Source organism: Musa acuminata, chromosome BXJ1-1, assembly GCF_036884655.1.
Source record: "Musa acuminata AAA Group cultivar baxijiao chromosome BXJ1-1, Cavendish_Baxijiao_AAA, whole genome shotgun sequence".
NCBI classification, from domain to species: Eukaryota; Viridiplantae; Streptophyta; class Magnoliopsida; order Zingiberales; family Musaceae; genus Musa; species Musa acuminata.
In genome coordinates, this window is record NC_088327.1 from 5453910 (window position 1) to 5469484 (window position 15575).

At 38.1% G+C, this 15575-nt stretch overlaps 2 protein-coding genes across 6 annotated transcripts; one reads left to right on the forward strand and one right to left on the reverse strand.

The window, feature by feature from the left end:
• The first annotated feature begins 468 nt into the window (after positions 1–468).
• On the forward strand, positions 469–4579 carry LOC135585623 (protein SPIRAL1-like 3). 3 transcript variants are annotated; one of them, XM_065129617.1, is made up of 4 exons: positions 546–595; positions 1559–1727; positions 3236–3475; positions 4267–4579. In XM_065129617.1, exons 2-4 carry the CDS (start codon positions 1647–1649, stop codon positions 4345–4347), a joined length of 402 nt encoding a protein of 133 aa, XP_064985689.1. In that variant the 5' UTR covers positions 546–595; positions 1559–1646; the 3' UTR covers positions 4348–4579. The 3 variants fall into 3 exon arrangements, with proteins under 3 accessions (XP_064985742.1, XP_064985689.1, XP_064985791.1); XM_065129670.1 differs by lacking the exon at positions 1559–1727 and having other exon boundaries at positions 469–595; XM_065129719.1 differs by lacking the exons at positions 546–595; positions 1559–1727 and adding an exon at positions 612–745.
• Positions 4580–5064: 485 nt separating this feature from the next.
• Positions 5065–14606, reverse strand: LOC135625071 (DEK domain-containing chromatin-associated protein 4-like). Of its 3 annotated transcripts, XM_065129468.1 has the most exons (7): positions 13574–14606; positions 10093–10735; positions 7882–9250; positions 7688–7774; positions 6704–6952; positions 6238–6279; positions 5065–5440 (listed from the first exon to the last, which is right to left on the reverse strand). In XM_065129468.1, the coding sequence occupies exons 1-6, from the start codon at positions 14223–14225 to the stop codon at positions 6271–6273; spliced, it is 3009 nt and encodes a 1002-aa protein (XP_064985540.1). In that variant the 5' UTR covers positions 14226–14606; the 3' UTR covers positions 5065–5440; positions 6238–6270. The 3 variants fall into 3 exon arrangements, with proteins under 3 accessions (XP_064985540.1, XP_064985477.1, XP_064985595.1); XM_065129405.1 differs by lacking the exons at positions 5065–5440; positions 6238–6279 and having other exon boundaries at positions 6507–6952; positions 13574–14605; XM_065129523.1 differs by lacking the exons at positions 5065–5440; positions 6238–6279; positions 6704–6952 and having other exon boundaries at positions 7688–7799.
• Positions 14607–15575: the final 969 nt, after the last annotated feature.

The window sequence follows — 15575 nt, forward strand, 5'->3', positions numbered from 1 at the left end:
TTCTATTGAGATGGGATGTATCTACTTAGCAGCGGGATGAATGCATGCAATAGCTCGAACCGAAGGGGCCATTTGGACCGTGGTTCGGTCTGGGTTTCACTGGACCATGTTGGATCTATCTACTCAGACTACACGATAATATAATGCAGATATCACCGCCCGATCTATCATCGGGATAAAATCAACGGACAGTATTAATTGGCCGCATATGAAAACGCTGTCCGAGTATTGGAGATGGAATTCCAATTGCCATCTGGGACCCACAACTTGCGGCCGTCCATGAACAATGCCTCAGATACGGATCCGCAGTATACTCACTTTGTACTCGTGAGATGAATGGAACAAAATAGAGAACTCGTGCGGGACCCTTTTGTGGGGCCGCGAACGTATCTAGTGGGTCACGAAGTGGGTAAACGCGGAAGTCGATCGGATATCATCTATTTTTTCCCCTTCTGTTTGCAATGTTTTGTTTTTTCTTGGTCACTAAATAGCGTAAAATAAGGGAATCGGTTTCGCTTTCCCGTTTAAATCCATCCTCTCACTCGCTCTCTGCCAACCCTGCGTTTAATCGCTCGCCTCTGCGAAGAAGAGGGAGGTACGAAACCCTAAACTTAGATCTGTGCTTTGATCGCTTGAATCCCTCGTGTCTCTGCGTTTCTGCTGCATTTTAGGCATCGGTATCCTTCGAAATAGTGTGGGAATCGAAGTTTTGAGGTTCCCCTGCGCCGATCGTCACCCATTTTAGGTCAGTTGTTGTTGTTGCGATCGTGCTTGCCTCAGATCTGACGTTCCATTGAGGCATTTCGAATGGATCGCGTGTGTTTTTACGTGTTAAGAATCTGGTATCAGATTCTAGCGATTTCATTTCTTTATTCATGTTAGTTTTCCCTTTCACTATGTATTTTCTTTTCGCGTTCTACATTGACGTGTTTCTTTAGAAGTTTAGTGGGTTGGAGCGACAATGACAACAAGATCGGATTCAGTATTACCGATATTATTTTGATGTTTCCACTCAGTTTTGCTGTCTCCGTAGCGAAGGTTGAAATACGTTAACTAGTATGGACGTGTTGTCACAATTTTATGGACTTTATCTCATGCTAACCTTCATGAATTTTGAATATGATATGCACTAGGCAATGGTGGTAAATTTAGAAGATGAATGCGTGTTTATATTGACTTTATGAGAAGTTGGAATGAAGATTCGGTTCTGATTTTGCAGCACGTAACTGTGGAATTGGAAGTTCTATGTCTGATAATCTCTTGTACAGATTGCAGTGAGTAGAGATCGTATAAGAAGAACAATATGTCCAGAATGTCACATTTGACAAATGATTAGAAATCAATATGGTTACTTAAATATCTTTGGCGTGCTGTGTATAGGTTATCCTCCATGATCTGATCTGTTGATTCAACAATTTGAGCTTGTTGGTTTATTCAACATGACTACATTATATATGTTTATAGTATGCAATTTCTTTTTATTTGACTATATTGCCATAATATTCTTTATTTTTTTTATACACATATATGCTTATGCAAGCATGTACAATTTTTGCAGCGAAACTACCATGATTTGGTTTAGTTGATTTCTATTTATGCCAGCATCAGAGTTTGTGTGAAAAAAAAAATGCACTGCGATATTCTGGATGAACTATGTAATTCATGCCTGGACAAGTGACATGGCCTCACCGTTTGAGGCTTTTAAGCTTCATGAAGAAACAAACTTTGTGAGTCTCACCATTTCTAGAACATGATTCCTTCATTGGCTTGAATCAACTCGTAAGATATCAAATTACTTTTATATGTCAAAGGGGTAAGGTCTTTAGTTGTTGAAGGGAAAAGGACCAACCAATGATGAAGTGGTTTTCTTCATTGGCAATGGAGAATAGATTGGACAAAAGATTATCTAGGACTTAACCATCATTCTCATCTCCTCTCTCTCTCTCTCTCTCTCTCTCTCTCTCTCTCTCTTCTTGCTGATTTATTTTTCTTGTTGTTGCTAACCTCTTTCTCCTTTTCTTCACCAATTTTGTGTTTAATATTTTGCAACATGATTTTAATGAGTCAGACTTGTTATTTGGTTCTTTGGATATTAGTGAATGGTACCTGAATATATAGCTATTCATTTATAAGTTTTTGTGAAGTTTTTAAGCTGAGTTAGTCAACCTTGCACTGTGGCATGGACTGCATCTGGTGCTTTACTGTCAGTTCTTATGGATTTTGACACTTCTACATCTTTTGAGCCTTTAGGAACTTTGATTTTAGAATCCAGAAACTTGTAATTAGTGTGTCCAAACTCAATGCAGACTTTGTACACATATAAATCTTATGTATGGATACTTCATTAAACCAATGTTTCTCTTTTAGTATGCCACAATCTCTTTCATCACACCACAGAATCAGTTTCTAAATTTTATATGTTTGTTTTATGCTAGTAAATCACAAGTGTTTAGTTCTTTTTTTCTGCATGAAGCATTTCAGCGGTATTTCTTTTGCATGTCAAAGACACATCATTTGTTTTACACTAATGATTCTTCATTATCTCTAGTTAACTTCTTCATGTTGTTCTTTTTGTTTTTTTATTCTTATGTTTTGGAAGTGTTTAATTTCATCATCAAATAGGGATGGAATATGAATTTTTATCTTGCAAGGAAAATGTCTTTGAAGAATGTGGTTTGTGTTTACTTATTGAGAAAATCTTTTGTCTAGTGAAGCTGCTGATAGAGTTCATCTTTAGTCAAGATCTTGCATCATTTTGATTCTAGATAGCTGCCTAGGGTGATCAGATTATTCTAGGAATTGTCTTTCTTTTTGTTGATTTTAATGGTCAATTAGGAAATCTATGCCATGTTGATATGTAAAATTTGATGTAAGTCAACCCCTTGAAAGGTAGGAGAATATCCATCCAATCAGAGATCTTGAGAACTGCCTAAACCAAGTAGGTGGCTAAAGGTTGGAGCATAACAAATATTGCTTCTTTTAGGGTCACTCTGCTTATGCACTGTTAGGATCTTGTTAGGAATTTTGGTGCATCATGAGTTATTTTCACTACTGCTAAACAATTCAGTTTCTTTTGTGAAATTATTGAACACCTTCGCCTCCAAAAGTCATCAAAATTAGGGTATCATGTTGCTACATTTTAGTTTTACCCTGTCATATCTATTGTTCTTTTGTTACATCTGCTTACACTTAAATCAACAGTACAGTGATAATATACATGCTTGCGAGTTCATAGATTTTGCAGCCTGTCAAGATGGGTCGTGGAGTAAGCAGTGGAGGGGGTCAAAGTTCTTTGGGTTACCTATTTGGTGGTGATGAGGCTCCTAAATCTACTGGAGAGAGTGCTGCACCAGCTCATAATCCAGCTCCTCCACCACCGGTTGAAAACAGCAAGCAAATTCCTGCAGGTATCCAAGGGAGCCTACCAAACAACTACCACCGAGCAGATGGGCAGAACACTGGTAATTTTATCACGGTATGAATCCACTGGCTCAGGTTGTCATACTCATCCGGCTCCTCTCGGTCATTGAATTCTCTTTAATATCTTACTTTGCATATGATATTTCTTTGAAACGTGTTCAGCATGTGAATTCACATTTGTGTAACTATATCACTGTGAAAAAACCAGCAGCAAATCCTTCGTCTCCCAAGTGGCCCTGAGTATGAGATTCTTCACTTGCATCTATCTACTCGTATAACTTCGTTCTATAATGGTACACATGATATTACCTGGTGGGTTATATATGATGATTCATGGTATATACTCTATGATTTGTTCACATCAATTTTGTATCTTTCTTGGCACCCTTCTACAACTCTGACCCAGAGCTATTTGTTCTAATGAGATATGAAACCATTCCTGAACTTGATCTTGGAATTCAAGTTTTCAAGTATGTCTAAATAGTCTACATCTCGGAAGTCATGTTGCAATAAATTGAAATAAGTTGGAACTTGATCATGATTGTAGCATGGCATCATTGTGAACCATAATATCATAATCATATTGATTTCTAGCTTTCTTTCGAAGTTATTTTCTTTATCGAAGTAGTTGCATGTCGGCTTTCTCAAGTTACAAGCACAACTGTGGTATATTAAGTATCCCCCTCTTCAATTTTCTACAAAAAAGAACCTGTTTGATTTGTGCTATCATAATGTAACAATCATCCACAACTTATCAATTGGCGATTGTGAAGATTGATGCTTATTTGGCGCATGCTGACAATAACTTGCACATTTTGAAGCTAATTCTGAACCCTCTTATTGTAGGATAAACCTTCAACGAAGGTGCAAGCTGCTCCTGGTGGTGGTTCTTCCCTGGGTTACCTGTTCGGGGGTGGTGGCAACTGATGTTATTCTTGCTGCTGAAGTCAGTGAGAAACTTCCGAAACTATGTTATTGCTGCTTGCAGCTTTTGGGATGACTATATTTGCAATTTGGAGTTGGTAAATGCTTTAACTTATTAGCTTCATGTCTGAAATGGTTACAGTGAAGTTTATGAGTGTAGGTGTTCCTTGGACAAGTGGCTTTGTAGTCTGCACTATTAACTAATACCTCTTTATTCGATTTCCATGTTTCTTTACACATGCATACTTGTGATTTTATTAAAGGATTTGTAGTGTCGATGTTCACAAACATACAGGAAGTTTCGTTAATATCTTGAGAATTCAATTGTTTGCTCTCACCATGGTAACAATATTAAATTACGTTTGTCATGTTATTTCTTTTTAATTTTCAAACTAGCTTGCTTCCGTGTGTTTTGGATAAACAGTGAGCGGAATATAGTTGTTGGAGGATGAGGATATTACAACTTTAGAGGGACATGAGTGCAGGGCAAACTTTGGGCTCTTCTTGCTAGCGTCACCTCCACGTTCAAGTGGTCATGGTAATTCTTTCTCAACACCCCATCGTGGTCATTTTTGCTTCACGATGGTCGTCATGCGGAATGGAAAGTGCGACACATAGAGGCAACGAGACGGAGACGACTATTGATGAGGTACAATTTAAGGGCAATCTTATGCTTTAAAAAATAAAGGACGCTATGTGAGAATAAACAAAAAAAAAAAATCTTCGGGACCTATTTTTTGAAAAATTTACCTGTAAGTAAATATGTTATTTTGAAACATTATGAAAATGACAAAATAAAAGAACGAAAATAAAAAAGCGTAGTAAAACATATTACCTAGTCCTACAATCTGTGGGATCAGTAAGAGTTGTGCCCACCACTTACACGTACAACTAGACGGCGGAGCGCTTTTCGTAACCCGTAGGTATTGAGGGTAGTAAGATACTTGACGTTTTGCCTTTAGATGTCATCATCGTCGTGGTGGCACATGAAAACGAACCATAATGAATCAGTGTTCAGCAGTAATAGCAACATCTTGCCACACGAGCTCCCGCCCATCCAAGGTCGTGTCTCTCACTCCTCATGGCTGTCAATGCTCTACGTATAAATAAAATAATTATTATCAATCTCCGCCAGCTGATCATCGAATAGACATTAAAACATTAAAATCCCACAAAACTATCTTTTTATGTCAACAAGTATATAGGTTTTCAGATTTTCATTATTTTCAACTAATTTTTCGATAAATTTGCAAAGAAACCATAAGTCGAGTTGGGTAGTAAACTATTATGAGTCATTTCATCCAGACAGAATGCTGGGATCAGCTTTTATCCGAGAGACCAACACTTCGACAAAGCCGAAGCGGAATTGAGCCCACGAATGTAGAAGGCGCAGCTTCCTTTTACTCCACGGATCTAACCGGAAATAAGCGAACCAGATTCAATGAACATAATGGGATATGGATGTACAATCCTTAGGGAAGGTAACATACCTTAAAAAGCCTCACTAGATTATGATTGCACGTACATGAAAGGAGACTAAAATTGCATATATCTATGCTTGACATACTAGTAAAAAAAACCTAAACTTATCTCTCAGTTAATTATCGTTTGACTGCTATATGATCTTAGCACCAAGGTTCCGAATATGTATCGATCAACTATTATACGTAACATACCGACACATGATACATTAAAATATACCAATATGTCACCCATACCAGTCCTCTATTGAATCGGTATATACCACCCGTACGGAGCGATATGATATTACAAACCATGCTAAGCACCTATTAAAAACTCAATATGATTAAAAACTAAACTGTAGAATGTATGCACATCAAAATTTATACAGGCAAATATGCACGTCAGAAAAAAAAAGATACCTTTACATACCTTTACATAACCCACCATCCTGCAGGACATCCTTCAGTCTCCCTGAAACAGAAAACATATATCAAATAAGAAGCAAAGGGAAAGAAATCCTCAGCCTATTTCTACACAGACGTTGCAAAGATACCTGACTGCACCAACATACCCTTTGGTGATGTCAACTCGTCTTGCAGAAAATATAAGCATGCTAAGAGAACCCATGACTTCCACGGGAAACGCAAGGAAACAAGGTATGGGGAAAAGAACACATATGGAGCATGACCGCATGCAGATCAAAAGAAACATACCAAGGAACCATGACCTTGGCGATGGCATTGGCAAAGAGAATCAAAATTGTTCAATGTGTATTTTCAACAGAATTAGGTGCCAGACTTGGACTTGCCCCACACTCTTCTATCAAATCCTCACTAGCTTCCAAGCCATTACAGTAAACAACAGCTAGATCAGAAACGGGATCAGATTTTTGAACCTTTACAGTGGGAGGACAATCAGAATCCTGTGCGATGCTGCTGTTTCCTGCTTTCATGTTATTAGCAGCATCAGCATCATCAACGGGTGGTTTCTCCAAGGAACAGTGATGATCAGCACAACCATGTGTTTTCTTATTATCAGAAGCTTCGGGAGGCTCCTTTTGCTTTTCTTCAGAATAGACAGGTGCCGACAAAGCGTGTTTCCCATTTACCCTTTCATTCTGCTTCTGATACAATGACATGGCTCTCTGCAGAACAGTCATACAATGGGTTGAAGACAGTGATAAACTAATAAAACTCAAATGTTGAAGCATTACCATGGCACCAAGGCTCACCCTCGATCTCACATTTTAGTCCATTAGAGTGTGCATGTTGATTCAGATGTCAGTTGTCACAATTACATGCTTCGATATGCTTCCAAATAGGTGGTAATATACATATCTCGGTTGTGGGTGAAAATGGATTCAGTATTCAGTGAATATTGGAAAACTTAAGTCCTTATTTACTTTCATGAATTTGGATATTTATATAAATAAAAATTAAACTATGTAACTATATCTCTTTGATAGAGATACTGATAGCAATCAGATATCTGAAACTTTACAAATTTGAATTGGGTTTGAGACATTAAGTCAAACATTCATTGAAAATGGATTGAGTATTCAGTGAATATTGGAAAACTTAAGTCCTTATTTACTTTCATGAATTTGGATATTTATATAAATAAAAATTAAACTATGTAACTATATCTCTTTGATAGAGATACTGATAGCAATCAGATATCTGAAATTTTACAAATTTGAATTGGATTTGATACATTGTCAAACATTCAGTGCATAAACTAACAACTGGTTAGGTGGGAATAGGAAGATTTTCTGTTAAAAAATAGAAAAGAAACTATCAATAATCAAGTTTGTTTTCTGTGTCCATCAATAAATTTCATTGTGCGTACGCTGTAAAATTTATCAAAGACAAAGCTATACCTTAAAAATAACTTCTTTTGCAGTCGGAAAGAACGAGTTCGAAACAGAACCCATGCTCTTCTTCACTAGGATGTCATCTTTGTTACTCTGAAACAAGATGAGTAAATTAAAACTGATAAGTTAATAGTATGAGCAATAAAACAAATATATAAAAACTTTTTTTTTAATCTTGAAAATATGTAAGAATTCAATACCTGGATAAACCTGTAAGCAGTCAAACTGCCAGCACAATTAACATCTGACATTCCCAATAGGGATGTGCACCTTTTGTACAAGTCTAAGCCTGCAAGATCAGGCGAGATATCTATTCTGGAAAGGTAGTTGGCTATCTTATCGCCTTGCATATTCAAAGGCTCAGGTGTTTTCTTGGATATGGACTTCTGGGGGAACTCAACAGCACTTTTAGTAGCGAGTGTATCATTTGATGGCTTCGGCAAACATTTTAATTGGGCAAGTTCATCAGTAGGAGAATGTGTGGTAGATTCCTGTTCTTTCTTCGGTACAGGAGTGTCCATATTATTACTATTTTCCCCCTTGCACGTCTCAGAACCTGTTTCCCAGCCCCTGCTGCCCATTAGCTGATTATTATCATCCCATTCTTGCCTCGCATAGATATGGAACTCATTATTGAACATAACATTGCTTCTGTCCCACATTTGCATATGAGGATGACATATTTGGTCAACTGGATTATGCCAACCAAATGGCTGGCCATGACCAGAAAACCTCTCAGCCATGTCATGCATGTGATAAGAAACTCCACCATGGGTCATATCCATGGAAGGTCTGATGCCAAATAAAGGCGGAGCTGAGAACTGGGACATGGGCGGAGGGAATCCAGCGGTAGGTGGACCATGATGTAAGGGCATAAAACCATTTGTAACTGGAGAAGGCCAAGATGGGGCACCTTTCCAGGCATTTCCATGTCCTCTTTCAAATCCAAGATCACCTATCCTTTTGTAACGACTATAGGATTTGTGATCACTACTCTGAGCTTTATTATCATCTTGATATGGGCCCAAAACTGAAGGACTGTCGATCTGGAGCCTCATGGGCGGTGGGGGGTGGAGGTGATTAGGTGAACGATCAGAAAGGTAACCACTTCGGTTAATAGATGATGAACCAACAGGAGTCGATTCCCTAACACAAACATCAGTCTGAGCCATGTCATCTAGGATGGGCTTATCAAAAACCGACTCTCCTCTGTCTCCATATTTGGAACTACTACTCCTTTGTCCTATTTCAATATCAAGGCGCTGCCTGGTAGTTCTGTCATACTTTGAAGGAGATCTTTCTGAAAACCGTCGACCACTATTAGCTGATGAAGATCTTCCCTTTGAATGGTTCGGTGAAGCACGATGATCTGGTTTCAGAGTCTTATCAAACTTTGAAGCAGCACTTTCTACATCATCCTTCTGGGTTAGCTTTGCCGATCGAGTACCAGAACTTCTGTCACGAAGTCCTGAAGAAGTCAAACTATCTCCTTTAGATGGTCTAACAGGGCGCAGTCTCTCTTCAGGTGCTGATTCTCTATGTGCAGATTCTGCAACCTTCGAGACATCCCTGCAAAAACATAGATTAAATCATTCACGAAGGACACTAGACATTTGTAAAACAAACTACAAGGGGTCTAGCTTGACCCCTAAATAAAAAAAAAAGCCTGGCCATTTTCTGCCCCTTAAAACCTGAAAGGCCTAAGCAGGATAAGCTCATGTCAGTCTGAATTTAAGATCCATAAGGCTTACGCAGGATGAGCTCAGAACCAGATTATTCATCATCAACCACCAGGAAAATTACAAAAAGGGAAGTAATCAGAGTATATAAACAACAATAAGAAGCCATAATATCCCAAATTATTTGAACATGAATCCACTCCCACCAAACAGAACAATAAAAAACATGAGAAGTACATACAAAATAGAATATTTTGACAATCATAATCAGGTACTAAAGTTGCTTGTCTAGCCCAGTAGGAAATGAAGGTAGGTAATTATGGGTCACTACCATCAAACAGATCTTTTTAATGAAACACAAGATTCCAAAAAAATGCACATTGCTGATAGATCCTGTCAAACTAAAAGGCCAACACATTAAGCAACTTTCCAGCACATGCCTGGTTTTCTACATAGATACGGAAATCTCTTAACTGAAAATTCAAATTCATGTCCCCCAGATGCCTGGTTTTCTACATAGAAACAGAAATCTCTAAGCATGAAAAATTCCACAAGTTCCAAAAACTTGCAAACATGTTATCTTGATTATTCATATTAGTGGGCACCAAATTGTTGCTTCAATAAACCATCTAGAAGAGAGGAGCCAAAGACAGAGACCGAACTGTCCAAGTGTCACCATGACTAGAAGGAAATAAGTCAGTGGAAAAAATGAATTACATTAAAAAAAAGTACCTGTTATGATCTTTAGCAGCATATGCGCTGGAGCTGGTGGAGGTTTTCAGTCGATTATATCTTGGACTTGAATCAGCCTTCTCAGCATGTTGACGCTCTGACCTAGGTTTATCATTACGAGAACCAGTCCTACTAGTGGATGCATTTTTATCAACAACTTCACGTCGCTCCTTTGCACCTCTTGGGTTCAGATTACCATGATCCTCTTTTTCATCAGAATACCTTTTCCTTCCCTTGCTATCTTTGGGCCTCGTGTCATGATCATCAACATAAGAATTCCCATCGTGATCAGTATCCTGAAGTTTACTTTTCTTATAATGACTCTCCGGATGTTTGTTTTCATCTCTAAGATGGCCTTTGTCAGATTTATCGTTCGTGTGATCTTTTGATATGCACTCATCTTGGTACTTGTCATCGCGATGCTTACGATCCTTGTCATCTTCATCCCTATATTTACCTCTGTACTTCGCACCTGTATGCTTTTCATCTCTGTAGCTTCTATTTTTACTAAGATCATCTCTAGAAGATTGTCTTTTCTCATCGAAATCTCTACTCTCATCTAGCCATTTATCTTTATCTTCAGAGTCATCTCTCTTCATGTGTTTCTCAAGCCCCTTCTCTGCCTCAGCACTGTGCAACCTTTCTGTTGCCAGATAGATGGAAGATACAAGTTAATAATCAGAGTATCACCAACTAGTAGAAAGTACCAGTCAGCAAAAATATAATACATACTATAATCATAAAAGACAACACACTTATAGTAAATAATGTTGTTGTTTAGGACACAAATAGTGACATTGAAAAGATATAAGCAGACTTATTGTATCCAATATAATCATAAAAGACAACACACTAAGAACAACTACAAAAAAATTGCAAACACACCACCTACAATAGTGATAACACTTAATGGTAAAATAGCATATACTCTCGCCCAACTAAAAACTTACAAAATAGAGGTTACAGACACGATTAAGGGATCAACTTTATCATAAGTCTTTCAGATGACAATAAATTGATGAGGTGCCATATACTGATATTATTAACAGCAATTTATCAGAAAATGTCAATAATAAAGTTAACTTCTCATGCAAACATGAGATCAACAATAGATACATTCATCACATAAATTGGAGTTAATGAAAAAGAGCAATGTAATAATTTTCCACTAGGCCGCGCCAGACTCAGAGATTGAAGAGGTATCATTGCCAGAGATTCTATGTTAAAATTATAAATTATGATCTAAATATTGCAAATAACTACAAAAGAAATCTAGTTACTTGAAAGTCAATATGATTCTATGATCTGTACAAATTGCAAGAGACAGAATCACACACATGAATAGAACAAAACTGAACTTTTCAAGGGGGATCAATGACAATCGTCAAGCTATTTGGGAATTAAGATGATGAGATGATATTAAAGTAGTTCATAAGTACCTAATATAACAAGAAATATAAAAACTTGTTAAAAGAATAATTAAACTGAGAGACTTTCAGGTCCAATATATGAAGACTCAAAGCGCAGACAGTTTCTACTTATGCTTCATTCAGATAAAGAATATGACATGAGCCCAATTTGTGTGATTTGCATAAGGGCACAAAACTGAATCCTTTAGAAATTTGTTTATGCTTTGCTTGGTAAATATGGATCCAACTGTGGAACACTATAAATTATCTAAAATGTCTTGAGTACCGAAAGGTAATCCCTGAGACATTTCCATTAATATGATAAAAAAAAATGGAACTACCAGTCACCTATTACAGAGATCATGTCAAGCATTTTTTTTAAAAAAAATCATGGAAAATCAAGTTTTCAAATCAAATTTTTATCATAAAATCCATGTAATTTTAAGCAATAGACACATATATTCCAATGTTCCGCAAAACAAATGTCAGGTCACAAATTGGAAAGAAAATTCATTTCGAAAAAGACATCAGCTACAAAAAGAACAGTGATAATAACCAGAACAGAGCATCAATATATTTGTAGGACTAAAAAAACCAAAAAAAATCATCTTAACCAAGGTGGTGTATCATACATCCAGTTAAGCCAATTGTCCACTGAACTAATTCTTCCCAGTTCCAACTATAATAAGCAAATTTACTTAATTCACATAATAAAATCCAATGCATCGTCTAAATAAGCCGATTAACATTAAATCAAGTTTCTTTTGACAGTATGAGGTGCAAAATGCCATCATATACACAAATAGGTTATCATTAAACTCCTTAACATCTGAACTGCAATAGCACCCTCCTGATAATGATAAAAATATACAAAGTCACATCAGTCAAGCCAAAACCAAAACCAAACTACAAACAGCCTTCTCGCCATCTTCCTAACCCATTTGAAACTAATTCCGGCTTTGATTATGTACTTCTGTCTCTCTAATCCAAAAGGCAAATTATTGAGTGCAAATAATCATCAGACCAACAGTGAATAATGAGTTAAAAATTCCACCACTCTTAACAATCAGCATCCATCCATCATAACTTGGTAAGATTCAAAGATACCTTTCTAAAATTAAGATCTCATCAAAGTCACTACAATTATTTCTTCCCAGCTAATTCCACTCAAACTTGCTTAAACTCCAAATTAAACAACTTAATCTCCTGGTCATCTGCTTTAATAAAGCAGTAGTATTTCAACTTTAATTTCTTCAAGAGGTCATTCGTGCAACAAAAATAGTAGGAAGAACTCTTGTGGAAGTTCCGTAATCCCAATGCAACCAGAATTACCATAGAACACATTTGTTCAAATTCCAAACTCTCACCCCTAAAACTCTCAGCAATCTCATTAAAATTTTTAAAACTCTTCTGAGTTTTTCTCCCGTCATAAAAACAAACTATTTTTTCTACATGTCACAATTTTCCAGTTATGCAATCAGATATAATCAATACCAACATCAAATGTTTCACATGATACAACACCAATATTCTCAAGCCCCTTTTCATGTATGTCAGTCCAACTCCTAAGACCTCATATCCTAAGCATGAAGTGGATCATCAAATTTTGTAAAAAAATCCATAAGGCAGCCACTGAAGAATACTTCGTATTCGAGTGTGCCTAAAATGTGCAACAAACCAACAACCTTAAAGTTAGAACAGTAAAATGACCTATATCCACTAAACAAAAATCATATCCATGAAACTAAGATGCACCATTCAACCAAAGCAAAGTTATGATTTGATCAAATTGAATTTCCCAAGACAAGATTTATTCCCTCTTCTTGAGAAGAAAGGTAATAAAGGTCATTAGGCCACAACAATGGTTGCTTAGCAAAAAATAACGTGTGAAGTTTTTTACTTGGTCAACTAGTTTATGCATAGAAATATAGGTGGTAAGCTTGATATTTTCAAATGATTCAATCTTTTGGTGGGTGGCTCTGGAACAAGATGAATGCCCCCTATGAGCATATTGTTTAACGATGGAAAAAAGGAATAGGTCAAATTATTAAAAAGGTTATGGGTTAACTTACCATTGATTTTTGTATACTTCTTTTTTGCAATATCTTCTGTGTCTGCGACAGCCTGAGAACCAGGTTTAATGCCCCCTAAATCATCAGACTTGTGATGCCTGGAATCTTGGGCCTCCCTGTCCTTATCGGTGTCCCTTTCCTTTCCATCCTTATACTGAACAGTGCTCCCTCTCCGGCTTGAATCTTTATCAGACTTTCCCTTCACCGACTCATTCTTCCCACCACACTCATCCCTTTCATTCGAATCTTCATGCCTACTGCTTGACCTGCCCTTGGAATCAGCAGCCTTCGACCTAGAATACTTGTCCAACTCCACCGGCCCAAATTCCTCTGCTTTCGTCCTCTTGTGATCATTCTCTGCGCCACCATTCCATCGATCAGCAGCCATCACCTCCTCCTCCTCCCTTGATTTACGCTTCTTCTCTCCAGAGGTGTCCCCATTGCCAGTATCCACCAGCTCTTTAGCAGCATGCTCATGCGAGGACCTCCGTTTCTCCGACTGCGGATCCCTAGAAATCCTGGCTCCCAAGCTCGCAGCCAGTTCCTCTTCCGTGGTCCTCCTCTCCCGCGGGTTCTCATCCTCCTCGGAGTCGGACCGGTCCCTGGAGTGCTTGTGCGACCGGTGGGATCTGTGCCGTGAGCTCCGCGGCATCCTCGCGAAGCCCTAGAAACCCTAGTCCAATAAATGTCCGATCGAGCAGTGGGAATCCTCCGACGAGTCAGCAAAGCCCTTAAAGAAACACGTCTTCCTCACAACCACCGCGATCTCCACAACAAACCGTATCGATCAGAAGAAAAACCCCAAGGCGGCGGCCGCGAGAAAGCGTATCGACGGCCCCCGCGGTGGAGAGATTGTAGACGAAGAGAACAAAAGCAGCTCCAAGAAAGGGGAGGAGATCGAAAGAGAAAGGAGGGAAGCAGAGCATGCGGTGGCGGCGCGGCGGTGGGGCAGCAGCGGAGACACGAGAGAGGAAAAGAAGAGGGAAGGGGAACTGGATGAAGAGAGGCGACCGGGTGCGTGACGAAGAGATGGGGTTCGAGGCGAAGCGGTCCGCCCCTTGGTTTCCTTTTATGACTGAACTACCCTTGTGCTCATACGAACTTACGTGCACCTATTGGCGGTAATATCCCCTTTTTATAGGACTAATTCAGTAATGTCGCATCATTATTTAGTTCCGGAAGAAACCCTTGCACTCTCGCATTATTCTATGACATAATTATCCTTGCACTTATGCGAATAGCCACAGTTTAACGGTGGTAAATGTAGAGTCAGTCTAGGGTTAATTTAGACATTTACTTACCGGGCCTTTTTCAACGAGTAGTAAAACTGGAAATAGCTAATACGTCTTCCTACCGTTTCGGACTTACTTGCTTTGTCTACCATAGTCTAACTGGATAAAGATGGTGGTCCCCCCGCTGGGACCCGTTCCGATACCTTCGCACTGCAACTTTGCATAAGAGTAACACGCCAACAATTCTACCCACCTATTCTACCTGTAATCTAACTGAAGAAACGGAGTGGTCCCCCGTGGGACCCAACCAAAGACCTTGGGGCTGCCCCTCATAGTTCAGACGGTGACGCCACTGATGGGTAAGTGATCATCTCTCTGTTTATATTGGAACTAATCATGGAAAGCTTATTGAGCCCTAAAATAAAATTGGGTTGGATACAATGATCCTACTTTGATTAACTTCAATATATTTTTGTAGAATGAGTAATGTTATTCATTATTTCATCATGAATGAGCTTACAAATTCATAAAAGTAATTTTAATTTTAAATAAGCAAAGCATAATTTTCCTATTGCATTAGGAATAATGTCACAGCAGTTTTAATATATTAGGACTACTGTAAACCCCTGAACAATATTTTTTATTAAATCAGGAATATAACCATTTGAAAACATAATTATATTTTAAAAAATAATTATATTCTAATTGGGAAATATAGTTTCTATATTCATATAGCTTCTTTAGTTTAGGTGATTATGGAAAATTGAACC